At 38.9% G+C, this 13,057-nt stretch overlaps 1 protein-coding gene across 1 annotated transcript in view; it reads left to right on the top strand.

Moving 5' to 3' along the window:
* DRC9 (dynein regulatory complex subunit 9) overlaps positions 1–10,256 on the top strand; it is a gene marked incomplete at its 3' end in the record, with an annotated part of 41,438 nt that extends 31,182 nt beyond the window's left edge. The window contains exons 9-11 of the mRNA XM_082654813.1: positions 7,363–7,494; positions 8,593–8,694; positions 10,116–10,256. Of these exons, the coding sequence (XP_082510939.1) occupies positions 7,363–7,494; positions 8,593–8,694; positions 10,116–10,256 (375 nt within the window). The remainder of the gene's footprint in view (positions 1–7,362; positions 7,495–8,592; positions 8,695–10,115) is intronic.
* Between the last annotated feature and the right edge of the window lie 2,801 nt (positions 10,257–13,057).

Raw genomic sequence — 13,057 nt, 5'->3', positions numbered from 1 at the left:
TATATTGACGGAAACCCAGGGGATATGTATGGGAATGGATTCTAAGGGTGTTAGACCAAGGAAGGTGGAGCATAGCACTATTACACATGAATTCATAGTCATGCTAAGTTTCTCATGTGCAGGTTAGGGTTCCTTGGTAAAGAATAGGACCCTGCAACTTAGAATGGGAACACCTGGTGGGGATGATGGGCTCATGGAGTGCCAGAGGACATGTGGCAGCACTTAACTACCAAAGCGAAGGTGGACACGATTGCCATGGAGTGCAGCAGAGAGGTACTGGTAATCAGAAAGCCTTTGCCCACAGGGATGTTTGGCAATGACTAATTAATTGTGGTATCTCTAGGAACAAAATTGATGGGCAGCCTGATAAAGCATTACTTGATCTATATAACAGAAAAGGATCCAAGTCTAGTTGCCAAAAACCTGATTTGAGTCACCACAATGAAGAGTCAAGACCTCTCATCCACTTTACAGACTAAGTAAATTCACAGACCCAGAGCACCTTGATTGAAGGGAGCAGGTCCCCCTGAGGATGAACTCTGCAGCACTGCTGCAAATAATACAAGTGAATCTTCCTCCAAGCCTTACCCAAGGGACATGTGGCTACTTATTAGAGTGACTATGCACTGGAAAAAAGGAAATATCCAGACCTTTTGAGATTACTAAACATTGGCTCTGAATTGATGCTAATTCCTAGGGACTCAAAACAACACTGTGGCCCCTCTTCAAAATGGGGGATTATAGTGGTCAGGTGATAGATGGCGACTTAAGTCTGATTGGCTCTGGGCCCACCTGTTCTGTGGATACACTCTGTGGTTATTTTCCCCAGTTACTGAACATAGGATTGGAATAGACATACTTGATAACAGACAAAATTTCTACATTGGCTCTCTGATTCATGGAGTGAGGGCCTTTATGGTAGTAAGGACCTAGTAGAAGTCTCTGGAACTTCCCATCCCTACCAAGATAGTAAATCATAAGCAGTGCTGTACCACTGGTGTAACTGTAGAAATTAGTGCCAACATCAAAGGCTTCAAGGTGGAGGTAGTGACACTTGTCACATCCCCTTTTAACTCAGCTGTTTGGCCTGTGCAGTTGAATGATCTTGAAGAGTGACTGTGGACTAATGTAAATGTAATCAGATGGTGATTCAAATTGCAGCTACTGTTCGAGATGTAGTATCTTTACTGGAGAAAATCTTCAATGGCCACTGGCACTTGGTAGGCAGCTATTAACTTGACTAAGGTCCCTGTCTCCAAACTAGTTTCGAAAAAAACTGCAGAAGCAGTTTGCTTTTACCTGACAGGGCCAACAGTACACCCTTACAGTCTCGCATCAGGGCTATGTCATTTCTCCTTTCTCTGCCATATTATGGTCTGCAGAGATATTGCCTGCTTTGACTTTCCACAAAACATCATATGTTTCACTGCATTATGCAGTGAAACATATGTTCACTACATTATGTTCACTGCATTATGGTGATTGTATCTGATGAACAGAAGAAGCAAGGATTTTAGATGCCTTAGTCAGACGTGAATTAGAAGGTGGGAAGACAAACTCTATTTTTGGTACTAACTCTATATCATTATGGTCCAGTTAGGTGACAGAAGCCACATCAGTAATTTGAGCAGAGAACACTTAACAAAAGAATTATTAACTGGTAATAAGGAATTGGCTACAAAGGAGGGATAAAAGAGAACTCTAGGGCTAAAGGACAGTATGCAAGGAAGGATGTTTGCTTTGTTACCCTGGGTCAGAGCTGGTTTACAGCTAGTAGGGTAAAGCTGGCAAGCAGGGAACTGTGGACTGTGTTTGGCAAGCAAGAATCCTTCTGCTGTGTCAGCAAAACTTGGTGAACAAGTGCCACTGAATGTCCCACACCCATGCCACAGTGAGCTGTGCCCCTGAAACAAAAGAGGAAGCACACTGGAACCAAGGAGAGAAGCTCTTCTGTCATGTCCCTCTGGCGCCCTCCACTGACAAAGCTTCACATTTTGCAAGCTTGCAAAACAAATGTTTACTGCAAGCACCAAGTTTCACAAAGTGGGTCAGTGAAGGATGATTTGGAGCTGAGAGGATGGTGATTTGATAATTGGCACAAATGGGGATCGTATGACGTTTGCACTGTAGGTTTATGGGAGGTAAACCTTATCAAGTTAATAAAGTTTCCTTTTAGTTATATATTAAGTTTTTTTTCTCTTCTTAATCGGGAATGAGCATTCAGATTTATGAGATAGATTTTTTTTAATCCATTGAGATGATATGATCTTTTTCTCTTTTAATATGTTAATAAATTAAAACACATTAATACATTTGTTGATGTTGACTCATCTTAAATTTGGGGGATAAATCCTACTTGTTCATAATTTATTATTCTTTTACTAGGCAGTTAGAATTGTAGATTTTTATTTTGTATTTATATATTCTATAAATGAGATTAACCTATAGATTCATTTTTTGGTGCTTCTTTGTTGTATTGTGATCAGTTATGCTAGCTTGGCAGTTTGAATTGGGAAGCTTTTCATCTTTTTATACTCTGAAACCTACAAAATAAAAATAGAACAAAATAGATTACTATTTGTTCCTTGAAACTGGTAAATTCAGTCATAAACAATCTTGCTGGGTATCATTTTAAAGGAGATATTTGGCTCCCTTTTCAATTTTTTTAAATGATTACTGATGTCTTTACTTTAAAAAAAAACCTCTTTTTGAGTCATTTTTCGTAACATATCTTCCTAGAAAATCCATTTCATTAAAACATTCATTTTAAATTTATTAGTATAAATGTGATCTATAGTCTCTTACAATTTAAAATTTTCTCTTATTTCTGAAGTTATCTTTTCCATCCTTTACTTTCAAAAATTTGTGTCTTGTCTCCCATTTTCTTGCTGAGCTTTGTCAAAGGTTTGACCATTTTATTGGTCTTCATAAAATCCATCTTTTGGTTTTATTGAGCAAATCTGTTTTTTTCCCTGTCACATTGGTTTTTGCTTTAATTTTGAGTAATTATGTTCATGTATTATTTATAATTATTTAATTATATAATTCCTATAATTATGTATAATTATTTTCTTTGAGCTTATATTGCTAATCTTTGTCTAGTTTCTTAAATACTCAATTCGTTTATTTTCAAATTTTATTATTTTCTTTTTAAAAATTTTTTGTTTGCGTTGGGTCTTTGTTGCTGCGCACGGGCTTTCTGTAGTTGCAGTGAGCAGGGCTACTCTTCATTGCGGTGCGTGGGCGTCTCATTGCAGTGGCTTCTCTTGTTGTGGAGCACGGGCTGTCGGTGCATGGGCTTCAGTAGTTGCAGCACGCAGGCTCAGTAGTTGTGGCTTGCGGGCTTAGTTGCTCCACGGCATATGAGACCTTCCTGGACCAGAGATTGAACCCATGTCCCCTGCATTTGGCAGGCAGATTCTTAACCACTGAGCCACCAGGGAAGTCCCTTATTTTCTTGTAAATGTATATAAACCAACACTTTTCTGAGTACAGTCTGAAGTTTTAATAAATAATGCTTACATTGTCATTCCTTTCCAAATAATTTGAAATTTATTTATTTTTCCCCAACATTTTATTATGAGTGTTTCCAAATATACACAAAGTTGAAAGAATTTTACAGTGAATGCCCCAAAGCCCATCTTCTAGTTATGATTCTACCATTCACATTTTATTATTCTTGCTTTATCACGTCTATACATCCTTCCTCCATTAATCCATCTTACCTTTTTTGGGCCTTTAAAAGTAAATTGTAGGCATCATAATTTTTAGTTTACAATTTGTTATTTCCTTTGGTTGTTGTTATTATTATTTTTTTGTTATTTCCTTTTTAACCCTATTTAATAGGGTTTTTTTTTTAACATCTTTATTGGAGTATAATGGCTTTACAATGGTGTGTTACTTTCTGCTTTGTAACAAAGTGAATCAGTTATACATATACATATGTCCCCATATCTCTTCCCTCTTGTATCTCCCTCCCTCCCACCCTCCCTATCCCACCCCTCTAGGTGGTCACTAAGCACCGAGCTGATCTCCCTGTGCTATGCGGCTGCTTCCCACTAGCTATCTATTTTACGTTTGGTAGTGTACATATGTCCATGCCACTCTCTCACTTTGTCACAGCTTACCCTTACCCTGACCCCTCCCCTTATTAATAGGGTGTTTTTTAAATGTCCAAGTAGTTAAGGTTGGAGAGGAAAGAGTGTAGGCTGTCTTTCTATTGCTCACAGCAATGCTTTGACCTTTACACTCTTACTGTCTTCCATTATGGTCTAGGAATGTGAAATATAAGATTTATGCTTATTGGAATTTGTAGAGTTCTTACTTGCTTCATATATGCTCACATTATATGAATATTTCATGGGTATTTTAAAAGAATGTTTTCTCTGTTAGGTACAAAGTTGTGGAATTGTCTATTAGTCTATCTGTCAAATTCTTCATATTGTTATATATTTTGGTCTACCTGAGCTATTAATTTCAGAGAGCTGTGATAGTCTCCTAAGATGATTGTGGATCTGTCAATTTCTTACATTTCTAATTTTTTGCTTTATATATTCCAAAAATATGTTATTAGAACACAAAAGTTTATAACTGTAATAGTTTCTTAATAAAGCTTGCCTTTTATCAGTTTAAAATATCCTTTTTTGTCTCATTTAATTATTCTTGGCTTGAGTTCTGTTTTGCCAGATATTAATTGCCAAACCTGCTTGCTTTTTGCTTTGATTTTATTAACTGTGGTTTTTATAAATAGCTCATAGTTGGATTAAAAAATCTGAGAGGTATGTTTTTTGATAGGGGAATTTACTCCAGTTAATTTTATTGTGATTTTTCATTTGTTTATACTTAATGTTTCCATATATATATATATATATATATATATATTTTTTTTTTTTTTTGCGGTACGTGGGCCTCTCACTGTTGTGGCCTCTCCTGTTGCGGAGCACAGGCTCTGGATGCGCAGGCTCAGCGGCCATGGCTCACGGGCCTAGCCGCTCCACGGCATGGGGGATCCTCCCGGACCGGGGCACGAACCTGTGTCCCCCGCATCGACAGGTGGACTCCCAACCACTGCGCCACCAGGGAAGCCCTGTTTCCATATTATTTTATGTTTCCTGCTTTTCAAGCTTTCTAGTTGTTGCTCTCCTTAAGTATTATTTTATTTTATTTATTATTTTTTTTGGCTGTGCTGGGTCTTTGTTGTGGCACTTGGGTTCTTCTTGTGTCGTGAGGGCTTCTCTAGTTGTGGTGCATGAGCTACAGAGTACGCGGGCTCAGTAGTTGTGGTGCGCAGGTTTATTTGCCCCACGGCATGTGGGATCTTAGTCCCCCAACCAGGGATCGAACCCGTGTCCCCTACATTGAAAGGCAGATTCTCATCCAATAGTGGAATTGATCGAATTTTTATTTCTTGATTTCCAGCTTTCTAGTGCAAACTTCAATTATTTGCATACCACTTTCCTGGTTTTGTAATATCTGCATACCACCTGTATTACTACTATTTTCTAGTTAGTTATTCACCTAAACAACTATATCAATTTATTTTCAGTTAAGATAATATTATTGCTATAAAAGGAAAGCCAGTATCATTTGCTGTAAATAGAAATTAATGTAAATAGAAGTGCAAGAAATATCAGATGATGTTATTACATTTCAGCCAGCTCCTCTTGCCTGCCTGGAGCCTGTTTCCTTTTTTGATTAAAAGAAAACTAAAGTGTTAAGATTTAGAAAGATGTTAAAGACATGATTGCAGCAAACGGACAGGCTCTAAGTTAATCAGAATCATGGATTGTGATTGATTTTTTTAAAATATCATGTTTACGTACCATATAAAGGCTCCTCTTGATGTCTCATTCTTGAGGTACATGCTTCAGGAGTTTGTCATACATTCTTTTCTTGCAGTGGTAACCCTTAAACATTTAGCTTTGTTCTTTCTATTAAATGTAATCAATATCTCTATCTACTTGCCTTTATTAAGGCAAAGATTTTACTTACCTCTTCTCTTCCTCTCCTACATCCCATGTTGAAATCATTCACTATATACTTCTATTTTACAGATGATAGAACTGAGGCTTTGGAGAGTTGAGTAAACTTGTTTGAGTGCCAAGGTTGGGAGTTGAGCCTAGGCAATCTGCCTTCAGAGCCTGTGCTCTTTCCACTAGACTATACTGCCTAATTTGGGATTTAGTTCCAGATTATGATTTGTTACTAAAAATTTATGACATATAGCTTAAATATACATTTTACTATTTCTTATTCATATCTCTTTCATTTTATTTTGCTAAAATATATCCTTGAGGGACTTCCCTGGTGGTGCAGTGGATAAGCCTGCTTGCTCCCAATGCAGGGGGCCCAGGTTTGATCCCTGGTCAGGGAACTAGATCCCACATGCATGCTACAACTAAGAGTTCACATGCCACAACTAAGGAGCCGGTGAGCTGCAACTAAGCAGGTGGCGAACCTCAACTAAAGAGCCCACAAGCCACAACTAAGACCCGGAGCAACCAAATAAATTATTTAAATAAATATATTTAAAAAATAAAGTATATCCTTGAGTAACTCTTTCAGAAAGACAAGGTATATTTCTTTCTTCCCCTCACATTTGAATGTGAGGCTGGCTAGGAATAGAATCTTAGATTCACTTTTATTGTCTTTTAGAATTTTGAAAACATTGTACACTTCTCGACTATTATTTAGTCTTGGCAATCAAAGAGATGACTGATGCCATTCCTATCCTTCAGAATTTCTACCTACCCTTTATTCCTTTCCTCTTCACTGCAACTTCTCTTATCCAGACACGTGGTAGGCCCTTTTCCCCCGTTTTATTTATTTATTTTAAAAAATATTTAAATATTTATTTATTTTGCGGCATGCGGGATCTTTAGTTGTGGCATGTGGACTTCTTAGTTGCAGCATGTGCTCTTAGTTGCAGCATGCAAACTCTTAGTTGCGGCATGCATGCAGGATCTAGTTCCTTGGCCAGGTATCAAACCCAGGCCCCCTGCATTAGGAGTGTAGAGTCTTACCCACTGGACCACCAGGGAAGTCCCCCCACCTGTTTTAAAATTGATAATAGCACACACAAAGTACACAAATATTAAGTATATAGTTTGATGAATATGGCTAAGCACCCCTGTAACCACCATCCAGAGAGAGACATAGAGCACATTTACAGCATCCCAGAAGTCTCCCTCCTGCCCCATTCCCAATCAATAAACTAACCCTCCCCCCAAAAGTAACCATTATTCTGACTTCTATCACTATAGAAAAGTTGTGCTTGTTCTTCTACCTTATATAAATGACTTCATACAGTATATACTGTTTTGTGTCTGGTAGAGCCATATTTTAATGTTTTTTTCCAAGTAGAGACTTGAGGAGAAGCTGGAGTTCTGGATGGAGAAATTTGATAAGGACACAGAAATGAAACAGAATGAACTAAATGCTCTCAAAGCTGCTAAGGCCAGTGACTTAGCACACCTTCAAGAACTTGCAAAGACGGTAAGGAAGCAGAGACTTAATACTGTAAGGCAGAGAGCACTGAGGAGTGGGTGGTAGCTAAGCAACAGTACCTGGGGGATACTCTTTTTGGTCACAACGTGGTATGCCTGTAAACCACTAGGATTCTTTCTTGATGATGATGATGACGTCCTCATTGATGGGGACAATAATAGCAGCAGCCGACACTTTATATTGCTTAATGTGTCCCGGGCACTTTTCTAGTATTTTACATGTATAACTTATTTAACCCTCCCCAAACTCCTTGAGCTAGATACTGTTTTTATTTCTACTTTATGACCTCTGAAGATAATTTATAAATGATGATTTATAAAAAGCTTCTGATTGTGGTTTCATCATTGAACAAATGTAGAACTTCTCAAATTTCTCTTTTGAAAGATGGGTGCTATTTGTAGGTATACATTCTATTAGTTTTTTTTAATTAATTGTTTTGATGTCATTAGCCACACATCAAGTTAGTATTTCTTTTTTTTTTAAAGAAGAGGGCAATTTTTTAAATTAATTAATTAATTAATTGTTTGTTGCATTGGTCTTCGTTGCTGCGTGTGGGCTTTCTCTAGTTGCGGCGAGCAGGGTCCACTCTTCATTGTGGTGCGTGGGTTTCTCATTGCGGTGGCTTCTCTTGTTGCACAGCACGGGCTCTAGGCGCGCGGTCTTCAGTAGTTGTGGCGTGCGGACTTCAGTAGTTGTGGCTCATGGGCTGTAGAGCGCAGGCTCAGTAGTTGTGGTGCACGGGCTTAGTTGCTCCGCAGCATGTGGGATCTTCCCCGACCAGGGCTCGAACCTGTGTCCCCTGCATTGGCAGGTGGATTCTTAACAATTGTGCCACCAGGGAAGTCCTGGTATGGTTCATTTTAAAGTTTTATATTAAAAATGCAGGGCTGGGGAGTTCCCTGGTGGTCTAGTGGTTAAAATTCCAGGCTTTCACTGCCATGGCTGGGGTTCAATCCCTGGTTGGGAAACAGAGATCCCACAAGTCATGTGGTGCAGACAAAAAAAAGAACACAAAACACCTGGGCTGGCTGGGCCACAGCTTAGTGAGCAAGTCCTGTAACATATGATTGATGTCTACTTTTGCAGATAAGGGAATATGAACAAGTCATCATTGAAGATCGTATAGAAAAGGAGAAGACCCGGAAGAAGATAGAACGGGATCACTTGGAATTAGAGAGCAGCATAAAGGTAGAAAACTGGCACCTTAGTAATTGGCATCTTGGGGCTTTTTCAATTCTGTAGCTGGCCAAACACTGAGGAATGCAGAGCATCTCTCGTTTATTCTCACACGTGGAACAGGAAATCTGTGAGGAAGCATGGCCTAAAAATTGGGCTTTGCCAACACATGGCCTGTGGTGCAGGGAGACAGTTAAGAGAAAAGGACATGCCCCCAATTTTTAATCCAGGAAGGAAGAGGTGGTTAGCAGTGGAAGCAAAACCTATAACTTGCGCCCAGAGGTCAAACTTATGAATACTAGTTCTAACCAAAACATCTCCTAAAGGAATTCTTTTTAATATACTACTACTTCTTAAAATCCTATTTATAAGTCAGTCCAGGCTATCTGCTAGGTTCAGATCAAGAGCTGTTTTCAAAAAAGGTGAAGGTGATTAAGTAGCAGTTCAGAAAAAAAGAGAGAGCGTTTTATATGAACTTGTGTATATTAGTGATGATGAAACTGGCAAGTCAGATTCTGGGAAATATTTTCAAGCAAGAATAACATCAGCTGGACTAAAACTGTAGTTTTGACAATTGCTCTTCTCTCTGAAAGAGGAGTATCTGCTGAGACCCTACAGTGTGCAAGCTGTGGTTTGGGATGTATATTAGGGGGTGTATTAAGACAGTAAACTTTGAAGTACATTCGGGACCAGGTATTTAAACCCAAACTTGAGCTTTCCATTAGGAGTCAGATGTATAGTTAGCAAGTATTTATTGAGCTTCTCTGGTGTTTTCTATTTGTCAGGATTCCTCGATTTAGAGCAAAACGGTAAGAGGTAGCTGAAGACCATTTTTGTTTTCTTTTTATTAGTGGATTTGCTCCCAGTCTTTGAAGCTTAATCTGATTTGAAAGTAGACCAGACTGTATTTAGAACAGTTGTGTCTAATGACTAAGATATTCAAGGGAGCTAACTAAATCCTTTTTGAAGGGGAGTTTTGATCCTTTCATCAATCATTAGAGATTGAAATGCACCAGGAAACCTACTGAAATCACTAGATTATCTGCACATTTTTGACTGAGTGCTTGCTTTTGCCTGTGGTCCAGGTAACTAGCATTGCTTTTGGATCAAATGGTTGTTAGATTTGGGGAACTTGGAAGTTCATAAAGAGCAGCAGTGTAAGGGACTCAGGTTTCTAAGTGTAAAGGAAAGATAGGCCTAATCAGATCCCTTTTCTTTAGTTTTACTCCTTGAAAACTTTAGAGTCCAGGGCTTAAGCTCTGAGTCCTGCACAACAGGCAAGCACTGCTCAAGGATAGCATGCTTGGCCACTTCTGTGTCTCAGAGACCATCTTCACAGAAGTTAGTTTATGAAGAAACAATCCCCTTATGTAGAAAGAATGCAGCTTGTCAGGCATACTACAAATTGTACCCCCTTCCCTGTCCTCTTCCAGCTCCAGGCCTGGTGGCGAGGCACTGTGGTGCGGAAGGAAATTGGTGGTTTCAAAATGCCCAAGAAGGGCAAAGATGATGGCAAGGATTCAAAAGGTAAAGGTAAAGGCAAAGACAAGGACAAGCGGAGAGGCAAGAAGTGACCAAGTTATCTTCTGTGTTTTCTGCTGGTGTTTTGGAGGTCGGAAGGAGGACCTGAAGGGAGTAAGAAACATCTTTTACCATCACAGATAACTCATCTACAGGTTGTTTCTTATTTGGACATTCTCAGGTGAGGCCTAGTTATACTAGGTCACCTTGACGGTTATACTAGTTTTCAAACCCCGAATTAGGATTATACTGTGGATTCAGAGCTTCTTCATAACTTGAAAAAAAAATTCCTGGGAAGAAATATTTCTAGAAGTCTTGTGAAGATTCCTCTCACTCTTTCTCACCAGAAAAAAAGTACATAATCCTAGTTATAGTGATACATTAAAACTTCAGTAGTTCCTGTAATGTCTCTGATTCTGACTTTATTCAACTTGCCTATAGTGAAAAATGGCACTTAGGAGCAAAGAGTGTCATAAATGACACTTTTTTTGGCATCTCATTTATTTTTTTATACAGCATGTTCTTATTACTTATCTATTATATATATATTAGTGTATACATGTCAATCCCAACCTCCCAATTCATCACACCACCACCCCCTGCCACTCTCTCCCCTTGGTGTCCATACGTTTGTGCTCTACATCTGTTTCTCTATTTCTGCCCTGCAAACCAGTTCATCTGTACCATTTTTCTAGGTTCCACATATATGCGTTAATATACAATATTTGTTTTTCTCTTTCTGACTTCACTCTGTATGACAGTCTCTAGGTCCATCCACGTCTCCAAAAATGACCCAATTTCATTTCTTTTTATGTCTGAATAATATTCCATTGTATATATGTACCACATCTTCTTTATCCATTTGTCTGTCGATGGGCATTTAGGTTGCTTCCATGTCCTGGCTATTGAAAGTAGTGCTGCAGTGAACACTGGGGTGCATGTGTATTTTTGAATTATGGTTTTCTCTGGGTATACGCCCAGTAGTGGGATTGCTGGGTCATATGGTAATTCTATTTTTAGTTTTTTAAGGAACCTCCATCCTGTTCTCCGTAGTGGCTGTATCAATTTACATTCCCACCAGCACTGCAAGAGTGTTCCCTTTTCTCCACACCCTCTCCAGCATTTGTTGTCTGTAGACTTTCTGATGATGCCCATTCTAACCGGTGTGAGGTGATACCTCACTGTAGTTTTGATTTGCGTTTCTCTAATAATTAGTGATGTTGGGCAGCTTTTCATGTGTTTGTTGGCAATCTGTGTACCTTCTTTGGAGAAATGTCTATTTAGGTCTTCTGCCCATTTTTTGATTTTTTTTTTGTGGTACGCGGGCCTCTCACTGTCATGGCCTCTCCCGTTGCGGAGCAGCGGCTCCAGACGTGCAGGCTCAGTGGCCATGGCTCACGGGCCCAGCCGCTCCTCGGCATGTGGGATCTTCCCAGACCGGGGCACGAACCCGTGTCCCCTGCATTGGCAGGCAGACTCTCAACCACTGTGCCACCAGGGAAGCCCCTGTTTTTTTAATACTGAGCTGCACGAGCTGTTTATACATTTTGGAGATTAATCCTTTGTCCGTTGATTCGTTTTGCAAATATTTTCTCCCATTCTGAGGGTTATCTTTTCTTCTTGTTTATAGTTTCCTTTGCTGTGCAAAAGCTTTTAAGTTTCATTAGGTCCCATTTGTTTATTTGTTTTTATTTCCATTACTCTAGGAGGTGGGTCAAAAAAGATCTTGCTGTGATTTATGTCAAAGAGTGTTCTTCCTATGTTTTCCTCTAAGAGTTTTGTAGTGTCCGGTCTTACATTTAGATCTTTAATCCATTTTGAGTTTATTTTTGTGTATGGTGTTAGGGAGTGTTCTAACTTCATTCTTTTACATGTAGCTGTCCAGTTTTCCCATCACCATTTATTGAAGAGGCTGTTTTCTCTCCACTGTATATCCTTGCCTCCTTTGTCATAGATTAGGTAACCATTGGTGTGTGGGTTTATCTCTGGGCTTTCTATCCTGTTCCATTGATCTATATTTCTGTTTTTGTGCCAGTACCATATGGTCTTAATTACTGTAACTTTGTAGTATAGCCCAAAGTCAGGGAGTCTGATTCCTCCAGCTCCGTTTTTTCCCCTCAAGATTGCTTTAGCTATTCGGGGTTTTTTGTGTCTCCATACAAATTTTAAGATTTTTTGTTCTAGTTCTGTAAAAAATGCCATTGGTAATTTGATAGGGAATCCACTGAATCTGTAGATTGCTTTGAGTAGTATAGTCATTTTCACAATATTGATTCTTCCAATCCGAGAACATGGTATATCTCTCCACCTGTTTGTGTCATCTTTGATTTCTTTCATCAGTGTATAGTTTTCTGAGTACAGGTCTTTTACCTCCTTTGTAGGTTTATTCCTAGATATTTTATTCTTTTTGTTGCAATGGTGAATGGGAGTGTTCCCTTACTTTCTCTTTCTGATCTTTCGTTGTTAGTGTATAGGAATGCAAGAGATTTCTGTGCATTAATTTTGTATCCTGCAACTTTACCAAATTCATTGATTAGCTCTAGTAGTTTTCTAGTGGCATCTTTAGGATTCTCTATGTATGGTATCATGTCATCTGCAGTGACAGTTTTACTTCTTCTTTTCCGACTTGGATTCCTTTTATTTCTTTTTCTTCTCTGATTGCTGTGGCTAAAACTTCCAAAAACTATGTTGAATAATAGTGGTGAGAGTGGACAACCTTGTCTTGTTCCTGATCTTAGTGGAAATGGTTTCAGTTTTTCACCATTGAGAATGATGTTTGCTGTGGGTTTGTCATATATGGCCTTTATTATGTTCAGGTAGGTTCCCTCTATGCCCACTTTTTGGATAGTTACCA

Source organism: Grampus griseus, assembly GCF_964374135.1.
Source record: "Grampus griseus genome assembly, chromosome: 5".
NCBI lineage: Eukaryota > Metazoa > Chordata > Mammalia > Artiodactyla > Delphinidae > Grampus > Grampus griseus.
This window is presented reverse-complemented; position numbering and strand designations above follow the sequence as displayed.